Source organism: Amphimedon queenslandica, unplaced genomic scaffold (genome assembly GCF_000090795.2).
Source record: "Amphimedon queenslandica unplaced genomic scaffold, v1.1 AMPQUscaffold_13314, whole genome shotgun sequence".
In the NCBI taxonomy this organism is placed as follows: domain Eukaryota; kingdom Metazoa; phylum Porifera; class Demospongiae; order Haplosclerida; family Niphatidae; genus Amphimedon; species Amphimedon queenslandica.
In genome coordinates, this window is record NW_003546450.1 from 29168 (window position 1) to 41213 (window position 12046).

At 38.5% G+C, this 12046-nt stretch overlaps 4 protein-coding genes, 1 long non-coding RNA gene and 1 other non-coding gene across 6 annotated transcripts in view; 4 read left to right on the forward strand and 2 right to left on the reverse strand.

The window, feature by feature from the left end:
• Positions 1-1364, reverse strand: part of LOC109583274 (tripeptidyl-peptidase 1-like) — a 4189-nt gene extending 2825 nt beyond the window's left edge. Inside the window, exons 1-2 of the mRNA XM_019998538.1 lie at positions 1212-1364; positions 3-550 (exon numbers count right to left, since the gene is read on the reverse strand). Of these exons, the coding sequence (XP_019854097.1) occupies positions 3-550; positions 1212-1328 (665 nt within the window). The 5' untranslated portion in view covers positions 1329-1364. The remainder of the gene's footprint in view (positions 1-2; positions 551-1211) is intronic.
• Positions 1365-1442: 78 nt separating this feature from the next.
• On the forward strand, positions 1443-1516 carry Trnai-gau (transfer RNA isoleucine (anticodon GAU)). Its single transcript has one exon. It is a non-coding gene; the product is annotated as a tRNA-Ile (tRNA).
• Positions 1517-2449: 933 nt separating this feature from the next.
• LOC100634818 (tripeptidyl-peptidase 1-like) lies at positions 2450-4705 on the forward strand. The gene is made up of 3 exons (XM_003387834.3): positions 2450-2560; positions 2642-4003; positions 4452-4705. The coding sequence occupies exons 1-3, from the start codon at positions 2459-2461 to the stop codon at positions 4566-4568; spliced, it is 1581 nt and encodes a 526-aa protein (XP_003387882.1). The 5' UTR covers positions 2450-2458; the 3' UTR covers positions 4569-4705.
• LOC109583291 (clumping factor A-like) lies at positions 4639-8476 on the reverse strand. Its single transcript, XM_019998564.1, has 4 exons — positions 7765-8476; positions 5100-6502; positions 4982-5045; positions 4639-4839 (listed from the first exon to the last, which is right to left on the reverse strand). Exons 1-4 carry the CDS (start codon positions 8447-8449, stop codon positions 4661-4663), a joined length of 2331 nt encoding a protein of 776 aa, XP_019854123.1. The 5' UTR covers positions 8450-8476; the 3' UTR covers positions 4639-4660.
• On the forward strand, positions 6588-7952 carry LOC109583292 (uncharacterized). The gene is made up of 4 exons (XR_002185451.1): positions 6588-6918; positions 6964-7051; positions 7771-7854; positions 7914-7952. It is a non-coding gene; the product is annotated as an uncharacterized LOC109583292 (long non-coding RNA).
• Positions 8477-8830: 354 nt separating the features above from the next.
• LOC109583275 (neurotrypsin-like) overlaps positions 8831-12046 on the forward strand; it is a 7227-nt gene continuing 4011 nt past the window's right edge. The window contains exons 1-6 of the mRNA XM_019998539.1: positions 8831-8917; positions 8976-9063; positions 9113-9165; positions 9215-9485; positions 11459-11632; positions 11714-11743. Of these exons, the coding sequence (XP_019854098.1) occupies positions 8994-9063; positions 9113-9165; positions 9215-9485; positions 11459-11632; positions 11714-11743 (598 nt within the window). The 5' untranslated portion in view covers positions 8831-8917; positions 8976-8993. The remainder of the gene's footprint in view (positions 8918-8975; positions 9064-9112; positions 9166-9214; positions 9486-11458; positions 11633-11713; positions 11744-12046) is intronic.

Here is a 12046-nt window from a genome sequence, read left to right on the forward strand (position 1 = left end):
TCAAATCAGATGGCTTGAAATACTGCTTCAAAAATCCAGCGATAGCTTGAGAGTTATTAGTATTGGTACCGGAATACCCTAATATATTGTAGGACTTATCAATAGAGTTAGGAGTCACTTGGGGCAAGCCATAAGACCTGAGCTTAGTCTTCCTTTCAGGCTCTGGAAACTGATCCATGCAACAAACAAAATCAACATGAGGCTTCAAATATGAGGGAACTGTAAATCCTAGAGTGCGAGTGGTGGTCACATCACTCTTATCTTTGTACTGGAACTGATAAAACTTTGCAGAGAACAATTGCTCTGCAATCTCTATAGGGATATCGGCAACAGCAAAACCTTCTCCTATTGTGAACGAGGCCTCTACATTCACAGACTGAAAGAGTTTCTTAACAGCTGCAACACTTTCAGGGTGAGCATGAACATGAGTAGCAATCTCTTCAAGTGTCTTGTGTTGACCGTAATAAGGGGAATCAGGATACGAGACTGAGCGTAAGGTGGTATCAAGCCATTCCCTGTTGGCTTGCTTAACTGCCAGAGTTACTGTAATCTAGAAAATGAATTTGAAATTATTGGATGTTTTTGTCTAGCTGAATGATAAATTTGCAAGTCTACAGCATTTGTTGTGATAACCATGCTCCCAGCAGAGTTCAGTATTAGGTTACATGAATTACACAGCCAAGAATTATCATCTCTGATACAGGCCACTAATACCCAAAATCAATGATTCAAGCCTGATGTCTATTTTGATACAGTTCTAAGTGCCATCAATGTTGAATCATGTCTATTACTCCAGCTGAACCAAGGCTATACTCCAGCATAGTTGTATTATGGATGATTATCATGATTGTATCATGCTAGATTCATTGCTTCGCTGCAGGCTTCCCAAATTTTCATAATACAGGAATGTATCAGGCTGATCATGATTGATATTAGTCATGATTCAAATTAAAATTCTTGGCTGTGTATGTGACAGAACAGCTTTATTACATCATATCTATGAATCATGATGTTTGTGCTTACATGTAATCAATGATTACATGCATAAGCACTCTACTAATGTACTCTATAGTAAGTAAAGACAATTTATTTAAATTGAGCATAGACTGCCTAAGCTAATTAGACAAGCATTCAAAGAGTATTGATTGAAATCATTGATATATACCTGGTAACATTGATATCTGCTGTTGGCCTGTGCCAATGTCACTTACCATTTCCTTTGGATCTGCTGCTTTTAAAAGAGTCCATCCAGCCGGGGGCTTGACTGGTGCAGGGGAAACAGTGTGCAATAAAAGAACCACCAAGAAGAGAGCAAAAAACGATGACATTGTCAGTTTTGAAGTCAAAAAATGTGCAGAACAATTTGTTAAGCCTGTCAGCACGTGAGCAACAATTAAAATTTATAAGTATAAAAATTGTTTGCAGGCTTCCACTAGTGTGTTGGTCCATTAGCTCAGTTGGCTAGAGCGTCGTGCTGATAACGCGAAGGTCGTGAGTTCGAGCCTCACATGGACCACATTTTTTTTTCTGTCATTCATTTTTTTTCTTTACAAAGATTGCTTTTAGTAAGAGTATCTATTTGTACTCTTGCTTTTATTTTCTGTGAACAAATGAAAAATCATTAATTTTTCAAGTTTTAAAAATGAATAACAATAATTAGCTGCTGCAACAATCCTTAAAACAGTCCACCCACTTCCAGCAAAATCCAGGCAGTGTAGATACTTTTTTGTTACAAAGTGCTTGACAATTCGACTGAACAGTGCAATTATGACAATTAAAATACCACTTTAAATCTCCTCCTCCAAGATTCTTGCCACAATGGCCACAATAACTGCCACTACTGCCTCCTTCATAAGTCACACCATCACAAATCGGTTTGGAGTTTTTCATTGCACTTTTTCCGATACAATTATTACAACAGGCATAATGATGAACGCCAGTACTGCCAGCAAGATAATGCGCAGTGCAAAAACCTGGATCATTCTCCCCGGGAGTTTCTTCAGTCCAATATTGACAGCGACACTCATTCCATTGGATTTTATAGTCACTGCACACACAGCGAGTGTTGCTACCTTTTGAGCCACATACAAACTTCACGTCATCAGTTTTTGGGTTACAACGATTGTTCTTTTCAGGACCAACAACCCAGCTTATAATGCCTCCACTTCTTTCAGCTGTACACGATAAAGGATGAGAGGAACTTGGTGAGAATGTACAATCGGAGACTTTTGGGTCAACAAGATCACCTTTCTGGCAGATGTCAATGGCTGGATTGCAGTTTTTATTGTTTGGTAGTAGTCTTTTTTCACGATCATGGGGTACATTTGCAGCTGGAACAAGCAAGAGAAATGAGCAAAGGGTGAGAGGCAGCAACAAAAACACCATCATGTCACACCACCTTTTCTAAGTAAATTTAATCAGCTAAAACCACAACAGGGCCGAACCCATACATCAGAACATGGTGGCAGCTCCATTTCTCTTCGCCGTACTCTTGTTTTCTTTTGTGCATGCTGACAATGAAGACTGGATAAAAATAGGTCGTCCATTGCCTAACAAAACAGTACGTAAAACACAATCAGAGTCTAGATCCAAATCAGGATACTCTCTATGATCTAACTAACGTCTTTACCTTTTTCCATAGATCAAAGTGACACTAGCGCTGAAACAGACTAACAGGCAATGGCTGGAAAACACTTTAAAAGAAGTATCTGATCCAGAATCTCTTCACTACGGTCGCTACTTGTCTCTGGATGAGATAGTTACTCATGTGCATGCTTACCCTGAGGGTGTGGCTCAAACTACAAGCTATTTTGCATCAAATGGTCTTAGGGCAGATTTCACACTAGGAGGTGGATTTGCTGTAGTGGAGATGCCAGTCTCTGTAGCTGAGACCATGTTTTCTGCTAATTTCTTTGCATACGAACATAAAACAAAAAAAGGCTTTATTGTATATCGCTCCGAGCAGTTCTCCACCCCCAATATGTTGAAGCCTCATTTATGCTTTATTTCTGGTATTACTGATTTTCCTAAGACGAGAATCAGCCCTCGATTCTCTCAACCAGGCAATGACACTGATGGCGATGTAACCCCCTCTTATATTAACAAAGCTTACAACATATCCGGCTATGCATCTACTAGCAGCAACAATTCGCAGGCCATTGCTGGTTTCCTGAGTCAATACTTCAGTCCAAGTGACTTGGCACATTTTCAAAAAGAGTACAATATCCCACAGAACCCAATCAAGAAGATTGTTGGCAAGAATGATGGCAATGATCAAGGGATTGAAGCTAATCTCGACGTACAATACATTACAGGCATTGGGCGCAATGTTGACACCTGGTTTATATCAGTCTCGTCTCACGCTAACGGGAATCAAGAAGATTTTATGACGTGGGTAGTAGAGCTTATTAATAACACGGATACCCCGTGGGTCCATTCTGTTAGCTATGGCGACTATGAATCCTCCATTGATCCTGCATTTATGGATCGGGTCGACGAAGAATTCATGAAATTAGGTATTTCTGGACGCTCTCTTTTATTTGCATCTGGAGATTTTGGAACCGCCTGTAGTCTGCTTAAGGGAGGTCGCTTTGAACCAATGTGGCCAGCATCAAGTCCTTACGTGACTGCAGTCGGAGGAACAGTGTCTATGGACGAATGCTGGGATCATGGCGGGGGAGGATTCTCTAATCATTATTCAACTCCGGACTACCAAACTGATGCAGTCGCTACTTATTTGAAAAGTGGAGCAGCCCCAAATGATAAGTATTTCAATTCGTCCGGTCGTGGTTATCCTGATGTCTCGGTATTTTCGGTTAGTTTTTTGATTGTTTATATTGATTTACCGTGGCCAGTCGACGGAACTAGTTGTGCTTCCCCAACGACTGCCGGGATGATTTCTCTACTTAATGACGTTCGTCTTAATGCTGGACTCAGTACTCTAGGCTTCATTAATCCTCTCCTGTACAAATTGAGTGGTAATGGTTTCTTTGACATTACAAAGGTTAGTCCATAGACCATGCTAAGTCTACAGGAGACTCTTTTCAAAATTTGTTAAAAATATAAACTTGATCAAAATCAGTTCAAACTTTCTATACAACATAAGTACATGTATACACAATTACACATCAGGAAAAATTATAATGATAAAGAACTCTTTATTTTTCATTTTTGACAAAATTTTGGTCGAAATTCTTGTGTAGTACAGGGACTTTGACCCGATTTTTGAGCAACTTTAAAAATTTTCAAACATAATCAGAATCAATTCAAACGTGCTACACAACATAAGTACATTTATTGTATCAAGAAAAATTACAAAAATGGAGAATTCTCTACTTTTAACTTTTGAAGAAGTTTAGCCAAAAACCACATACTATAGTTTTAAGAACAAAAACCGTGGCTATAGTTTTATGGCTTCCATTTACTCAATTTTATTATCATGTGTTTAACAGGGTAGCAATCATGGAACCATATGGTGCAAAGGCTTCGAGGCTACCAGCGGATGGGATCCAGCGTCAGGCTGGGGCAGCCCCAACTTCGGACTCATGAAAGACATTGTCTTAATTTAAAATAATTAAAATAATGATGGTGATGATAATGATAAATAAATCAACAAAAAAAAACAATAATGGGTAATCATGTGCATAATGTTACAATTGGTTTACATGTGTATAGAGTTATCAAAGATGTCTAAGGAATCTCCGTAGTGCTTGAAACTGACCCACTCTTTAGTCGTTAAGTTTAGTTCGATCCCAATATAGAATGCTTTACTATTTGCAGTAGCAGGAGAATGTGTAAGTGCATATTTCAAAACTTCTTTCTCCATTTTTGGAAGCGTACCTACAACAAAAAAAAGAAAAAAATTAACTTGCAGCAAGTTATAGATTAATTCACACTGCCAGTGAAAAGGAACTCATTAATGGGGTGGTGTAGTGAGGTAACATTAATATACTCATTAGTGTGAAAATGTAAGATCCCTTACTTAAAAAGAATCCTTTCACAATGTACAGATCAATTGCTGACAAGAGCGCAGAGCTATCAAGAATCTACAAATAAATAATCACAAAATAATTCAAACAAATATTTATTAAAGAGATTACTTTATTTAATCTAGACTTTGAGTCATCGAGGCTGCTATCACTATTATTATTATGACTATTGTCATTCCGCTCCTTCTGACGTCTTCCTAGCCATACTGATATAGGATATGATACAACCAGAGGTGAGGGCTCAGGACACACGGAATGATCACTTGAAGCATCATAATCCAGTACACTCAATGGAATTGATATGAGCAGTGGAGAAGAAGACTTGGCATCAGGTGGAGGTGAGGTGCTACTCCTAAGAACTGGAGGCGAGGAAATAGAAGAATTGTCCTTGTCCAAGGAAAGCAAGAGATCAGAGAATTCATCATCTGTATTAGAATCAGAGGGATCATCTGTATCTGTATCAGAGGGATAATCTGTATCAAAATTAGTGAGTTGATCCATATCAGAATTAGAAAGATCATCTATATTAGAATTAGAGGGATCATCATCCATAAGAGCTGGAGGTGAGGCATTAGAAGGACCATGAATAGAGTCAGGAGGGGAGGCACTAGAAGAGTCGATGAAAAATTCAGGAGGCAAGAGGTTAGAAGAATCATCGAAAGAATCGGGTGAGGAATTAGAAGAATCATCAAACGAACCAAGAGGTGATAGAACAGTAGAGTCAATAAGAGAAGAGGAATCAGGAGACAATATATTGGTGGAGTCATCTAAAGGAGGGAGTGAACCAATAGAAGATGCTAAGACTGATATTAAGGATGACACCTCCTGAGTAAGAGTTATATAATCATCATTCCCTTCAGTATCAGGACGCTGGAGCTCCTCCACTTCAACAGCATCATTTATAGGAGAAGGCATCTCATATACAGATACTTCACTAATCCCGAATTCTATCGCCTCTTCTGGAGTTGCTGTCTTACATTGGTTGCCTGATTGTACTGGCTCTTGGCCTTCATTCTCATAAGAGTTCAATGTTTCTTCAGCAACCGATACCTGTACATTCAGCTCAGTTGACTGGCTGTAGGTTACTTGCTGCTGCTCAGACTCATTGTCAAGTAGTGTATCATCATCATCACCTTGTACTCCAGTGCAATCCAGAGCTGTCTCCTCTACGAAATCTTTTTGTGGGAATAATACTTTAGGCGACAAAGCATATATTCCTTTTATTCCTTCAATGCTATGTTCATCTTCACTTACGAGACTATTACTGCTACATGTATATTCCGTCACTAAACAACTGCTATTATCATTATTGTTGTTGTTGTTGTTGGAGTTTGGATCTTCTGCGAAATCTTCGAATGGCAGTTTGTCATTGATGAGGATGTCATCGCTAAAGTCCGGATCCAGGTCAATTATCAAAGACTGCGGCGAGTAAGGAGGACTAGCGTCAACTCTGGGTCTCTTCTCTGGTTGAGCTTCCATCCTATCGGTTTCTTCTTCTCCATTAGGATCAGAATCTAGAAATAAGAAACCCCTAAGAGTACATAAGGGAAAACATGTACATGTACTGCACATAAGGGAAAACATGTACATGTACAGATAAGAAAAACAAGTACATGTAGAGTGTCTAGGTGCAGTATTTAATCTTAATATTAATACACTATAGAGTGTCAGATTAGCTGCCTGGTCTGATAATGAAGCATGAATAGAATGTCCAGCCAGTTTTAATGTACTATAAAAACCAAAGGTGGGTCAACTCATGGTAATTAACCACAAGTGTGTTCAGAGTGGTGCCCTGTTGTGGCATGTTGCCATGCTTCTGTAGTTCTACAGGAGTTTTACTGAAGGATGGCTATCAACTTCTATAATATTCGTTATAACATCAACATGCTTATCCAGTTGCGGGACTTGTGGCTGTTCTAGGGATTCTATGGTAAGTATGCTTTACAATTGTCCTAAAACTGTTGTTTTTATAAAGGGCATGTACATGTCGACAAGGCCATAATATAGTCCCAAAACACCTGTATACTGTAGCTACGTATACAATCCAGGAATTTAGAATAAAGGTAATCCTAGATCATGAAGATAGAGGTCTACAATGATTCGTCATGATTATAGACAGAAATGTCATAAAACATTTGTGGGGCAAAAATCAGCTGAAACGCTACACAATTATTGTATAAACCCAGGAGCCTAACACAGATAAAGATCAGTTGTAATTAACTCAACCACAAAAATCTATACAAAAGCAGGGTTTGGCTACATGTATAGTGTCAAGAGCCATATCAGTCCCCAGCCAACAGTCATGACTGTAGGCTGGGGATTGGTCTGGCCCAGTGAGACTTTAAAGTATACCAGTACTTTTACTTCAGTGGAACAAAACTTTTATTCACTGTTTTTTTTGGACCAGAAAAATTTTTTTTGGGGGGGGGCCTGGTCCCCCCCAGGCCCCCCCTAGATCCGCCCCTGTTAAGGATCCACGAAAAAATCAATTTAGGGACATGGTAACATTCAATTCATTCCTGCAATGACTTTAAAGTTTCATTACTATGAATGTGGAAACCGTGGTTCGTGAATCGCAGGTGATGAAACGCATTAATAACGATGAGTGTAAATTTGTAAATGCCATACTCCATAGCCTCACCCCTGCACACAAGAAGTACCAAAACATTCCTGATAAATACAATAGGCGTAATTACATGTATGTGTATTGTTTATCAATTGTAATCAAGGGGTGCATTATGTAACTGCTTGCGTATTGTTTACCAATAATACTTACCTGTAGGTGTGAGGACTTCAGGTCTAGCGCTAGGTTGAAGAACATCAATAGGAGCCGGAACTTGTCTTGTCTCCTGAACAATGAAACCAGGTGCATTATTAGTGGCATGCGAAGTATTCTGATGTACATATCTTGTCTGCCTTGTACAGGATTGGAAAATGGCAGGCTGCTGCTGTTGAGCATAAATGTTGTGATTGTGATGGTATGTTGTTCTATGACATGGAACAATGCTATGCGAATAGCAACAACACAGTTTAGACTGATAGCAAATGCAGTTGCACTGGACGTGGGACAGTGGTACATGGCCACTCATTGAAGAAGCAGGGAAATATTGCAAAGTGGAGGGTCTCCTCTTAAATGCTGAAGGCATTACAGCTGGTGTTGGTTGCACTGGAGTAACAGGCGGTCTTTGAACAAGTCTTGAGTGACGAGGATGAAAAATAAGAGGAGGAGGTCCAGGCCTGTGGTATTGATGAGAGGCAGCATTTGTTTGGTAGAATATTTGTTGAGGTCTTAGAGGTCTCACAAAACTAGGTGGCTGCACAATTAGCTGAGGCCGAGGCGGTGGCTGCGCAATGAATGTATTATTCACAAAACGTGAATTACCCACCAGGTATTGATCAGGGATGTATGCAGTTTGAACACTAGGAGCTATGAGTCCTCTCAGGGAGTGAGGCTGGTCCATACTTCTGTAGTTGGGCGATCTTCAGAAAATACGCAGGTTCACAGGCTCGCCTAGAATGACAGTCGCTCTCGTCGGTAGATTTTAGCTGCAATTTTCCGACTCTACAGCCAGTTAAGACCTCTCGGATTAATTAGATGGATCTAATTTAGGCTCCGAGAGAAGAATAGTTCACCGACTGGGAAAAGAAGCAATAGACTAGATATTTCTTGAGCTTACGTGTCACATGAAAATCATGACACGTGGGGTCATTAGATTGGCTTATAATATTAATTGCAGCGGCTGGAGACCAAAGGGAGGTGCTCTGGGTGCTCACACAAACAACCAATGAACCACAAGCACCTTTTTTAGTTTTGTGCAATGACAGGTAAATTTTACTAGGTTGCCTTGGTGCAATTGAGAGACTCCGATAAAAAGCCCAGTATACGGATATCATGATCGGAAGTATACGGAAACCACGTGGCTGTCTAGGTTACTTTATACCGTATATATTTTTGTTTCAATATTACATGCACTTACTTGTAATTAGAGACAAAGAGGGTTGGAAATGGTGCCTGGCTGCTCCTTTTTATTTGCAGCTCTCTTCTTGCTCTGTAGTTTACCGGAGGAAACGCATGGTAAATAAGCAGTTAACATTGTAATCTATGTGCTCTTTCTTTCCCTCAGCTCAGTGTGTAGCGGCAAATTACACGGGCTGCTGTACCGCTTACCCGTGCCATGTAAGTACGGGGAAGCTCTTTATAAACGTTACTGTCTCTCTTTATGTAGGGAGCTGGATCCAGTTTATGCTATTGTGACGCCAGTTGTTACATATACGGTGATTGCTGTCCAGATGTAGCCAGCATTGGTTGTGTATACTTGGAGAGTTCTTGTGTATCTGCTGGCTTCACTTCTTGCTGTAATACTTCTACTAGTTCTTCATGTCGTGGGACTGGTGGTAATTCAACCTGTTACTGCGATCAGTCTTGCTATATTAATAACGATTGCTGCCCTGATATTAATCAAACTAGCTGTGTACAAAGCAACATTACTGAAACAGGTGAGGTTACTTGTTAGCGTGAGAAACATGTGACCATTACTCAAACATTTTGTAGTATATACATGCTTACTAAAGGATGTCTGTCACATTCATTTCCTTGCATGACAAATTGTTTATTTTTATTTATTCCATTTATTAATAAGCAACTATAGTCTTGTGGCATACATCCATTAATCCTTTGGTAATAATAAGTGGTAAAATTTTTAATGCTACAAATGAAATTTTAATAACAAAAAATAATGTTCATTCATCCAGTGCATGCGTATAATTTTATTATAATAACAAAATGTCATTTCTGACTAGAGCACTTGAGCTATGTCTACATTATGAATGCTTTATTAGTTTTTGTACATGTACATGTACATGTACATGTGTGTGATTTGAATACTTTAAGAGCTATTTAATCGATACTGTAGACTCTCATTATACCAGCACCTTGTTAGTGGTGTTGGTAATGGCGTGTTTGAGCTTGTACTGTCTGAGCTTCTACTGTCACATATGATTTTTGTTCACATGAATATACAAAGGAGATGCATGCGGTGTATTGTACTTGTTACAAGCGTCCCAGTATGTGCAATCAGAAGCTTATAAGGGTTGTAGTCATGTCATTGTGGTTTTATTCCATTTTGTAGGGAAATTATGTGGTCCGTTGTGTAGTACACTAAGTTTGTATAATGTTGATATTTCATTTTATCTATAATGTAGTATTTCAGTTTGTTCAAGTCACGTTATTTTTAAGGATGGCTGACTTCCTTGAAAATGCACATAAATGCGTGTACATGTACGTTTAGTCATGTTTTATGTGTATGCAATACAGGAGGATACACATGTATACGTGTGCATATATAAGTACATGTATGTGCATTCAAGCATGAATGTATGCCATACGTATGTTTATATAATATTGCCTTGAAACTATTCACTTTGTATATTATTATGAGTTAGCACACTGCAAGATCAACAATGAGTTCATTTATATTTGTGTATATGTATACATGTACATACAGTTCTATTTTCAAGTGGTAGCTATTGACTATTCTCAGTATTATACCCGTCATGAACATCAACAAGTACATGTACCAGTATGTGTATGTCATAGTAATAGGTAGCAGCTGTCAGTAAATAGTATAGGTTATACCCGCTTGCCAAATATTGTATAATTCTGTTTGTTCCTATCTCAATTATGTATGTGTGGGTAAGACATCACATGATGTAATTTAGGAGTAATGAATGATATGTACTCTTATCCTACTCATCCTGTTTGTCCTATACGTATTGACAATGAATATCTCCAATGTAATTCAATTGTATACAGCACTGCAATATGTATGGGTGTATGTACACATTATACATAATTAAAGCTAAAGGCTTAGATTGTTCTCATGCTATTGCTATAGTACTAATGGTAGCAGTAATAATAATAATAATAATATTGAGTAGTAGCAATATTAATGCAATTATATACATGTAGATGTAAATGCATTGTAGATTGTACACATATGGATGGGTGGTTTGAGGTACTCTATCTTAATTGTTAAATGGGCAGTCATATAAGTGTATAAGTTCATTTAGTACATTATAAGTACAGAAGTCTTGGCTCCTAATGAACTAACATCCTGGTATGGTAAATATCTGGACCCCTTTGTCCATCAGGTGGTCCGGATGGGTCCGGATAAGTGAAAAGTCCAGATAATTGAAATGACCTTTAAAACCTTTGTATACTTACTCCAAAGAAAAGCTAGAGCCTTAATCAGCCATAAGGAGGCTATATCCAAGCCTTGTTACTAGTAGAAAGCCATTAATCAGAAGCATTCCAGTGCTAAACAAGCTACTAATAATAATAATCGAGGTCCGGATAATCGAGGTTATACTGTATATGTGTACATGTATGTCCAGTGACCCTCAACAGCTGTAGTTCATTTATAAATTGTTCTTGTACATGTATACATGTGTCCTTTCTTAATTCTTTGTAGGTTCTTGTGTTAGTGCTGGTTTCAGTGGGTGCTGTAGTTATGCTAATAACACATCATGTCGTGGTCACACACCCTCAGGGAATCTTGCAACATGTTACTGTGATGCTTATTGCTATATTTTTGGTGATTGCTGTACTGATGTCAATGCTACTGGTTGCTACTCAAACTCTAATGGTAAGAACATATGTTTTGGTTTCTGCTCACAACTCCCTCCCTCCCTCTCTCTCTCTCCTCCTCTTTCTCCCCCTCATGCAGTAACTATTGCACCTCCTACTGAGCCACCATGTAAGTGAATAATATTGCATAATACAGTTTAATTGTCATATGCCATTCATACATGTACATGTACGTCACATGCCTCCTGAATAATGTTTATGATCAAATTCATGTCACATGTAATGTATATTGTAAATAATTTTAGAGCAAGTGCATGAATCTCAAATTGTGACCTTTAGATCATGGGCAATCAAAATGTCATTGTCTTTCACCTAAAAGAATGACTACAAATTTTTTATTACAAATTTTGATGCTATTAGACCTGATTCCAATCACAGTTTCTTTAGTTATAACCTGTTTATATTTTTCAAT

What these genes read in the sequence shown, in the direction of transcription:
- LOC109583291 (XM_019998564.1), bottom strand. Translation starts at nt 8,449, where the DNA reads ATGGACCAGCCTCACTCCCTGAGAGGACTCATAGCTCCTAGTGTTCAA. An exon ending in TGAAGTCCTCACACCTACAG is followed by an intron (nt 6,503 to 7,764) that starts GTAAGTATTATT and finishes TCTTATTTCTAG; the next exon opens with ATTCTGATCCTAATGGAGAA. An exon ending in CAAAGTCTAGATTAAATAAA is followed by an intron (nt 5,046 to 5,099) that starts GTAATCTCTTTA and finishes ATTTATTTGTAG; the next exon opens with ATTCTTGATAGCTCTGCGCT.
- LOC100634818 (XM_003387834.3), top strand. Translation starts at nt 2,459, where the DNA reads ATGGTGGCAGCTCCATTTCTCTTCGCCGTACTCTTGTTTTCTTTTGTG. An exon ending in GTCCATTGCCTAACAAAACA is followed by an intron (nt 2,561 to 2,641) that starts GTACGTAAAACA and finishes CTTTTTCCATAG; the next exon opens with ATCAAAGTGACACTAGCGCT. An exon ending in GTTTCTTTGACATTACAAAG is followed by an intron (nt 4,004 to 4,451) that starts GTTAGTCCATAG and finishes TGTGTTTAACAG; the next exon opens with GGTAGCAATCATGGAACCAT.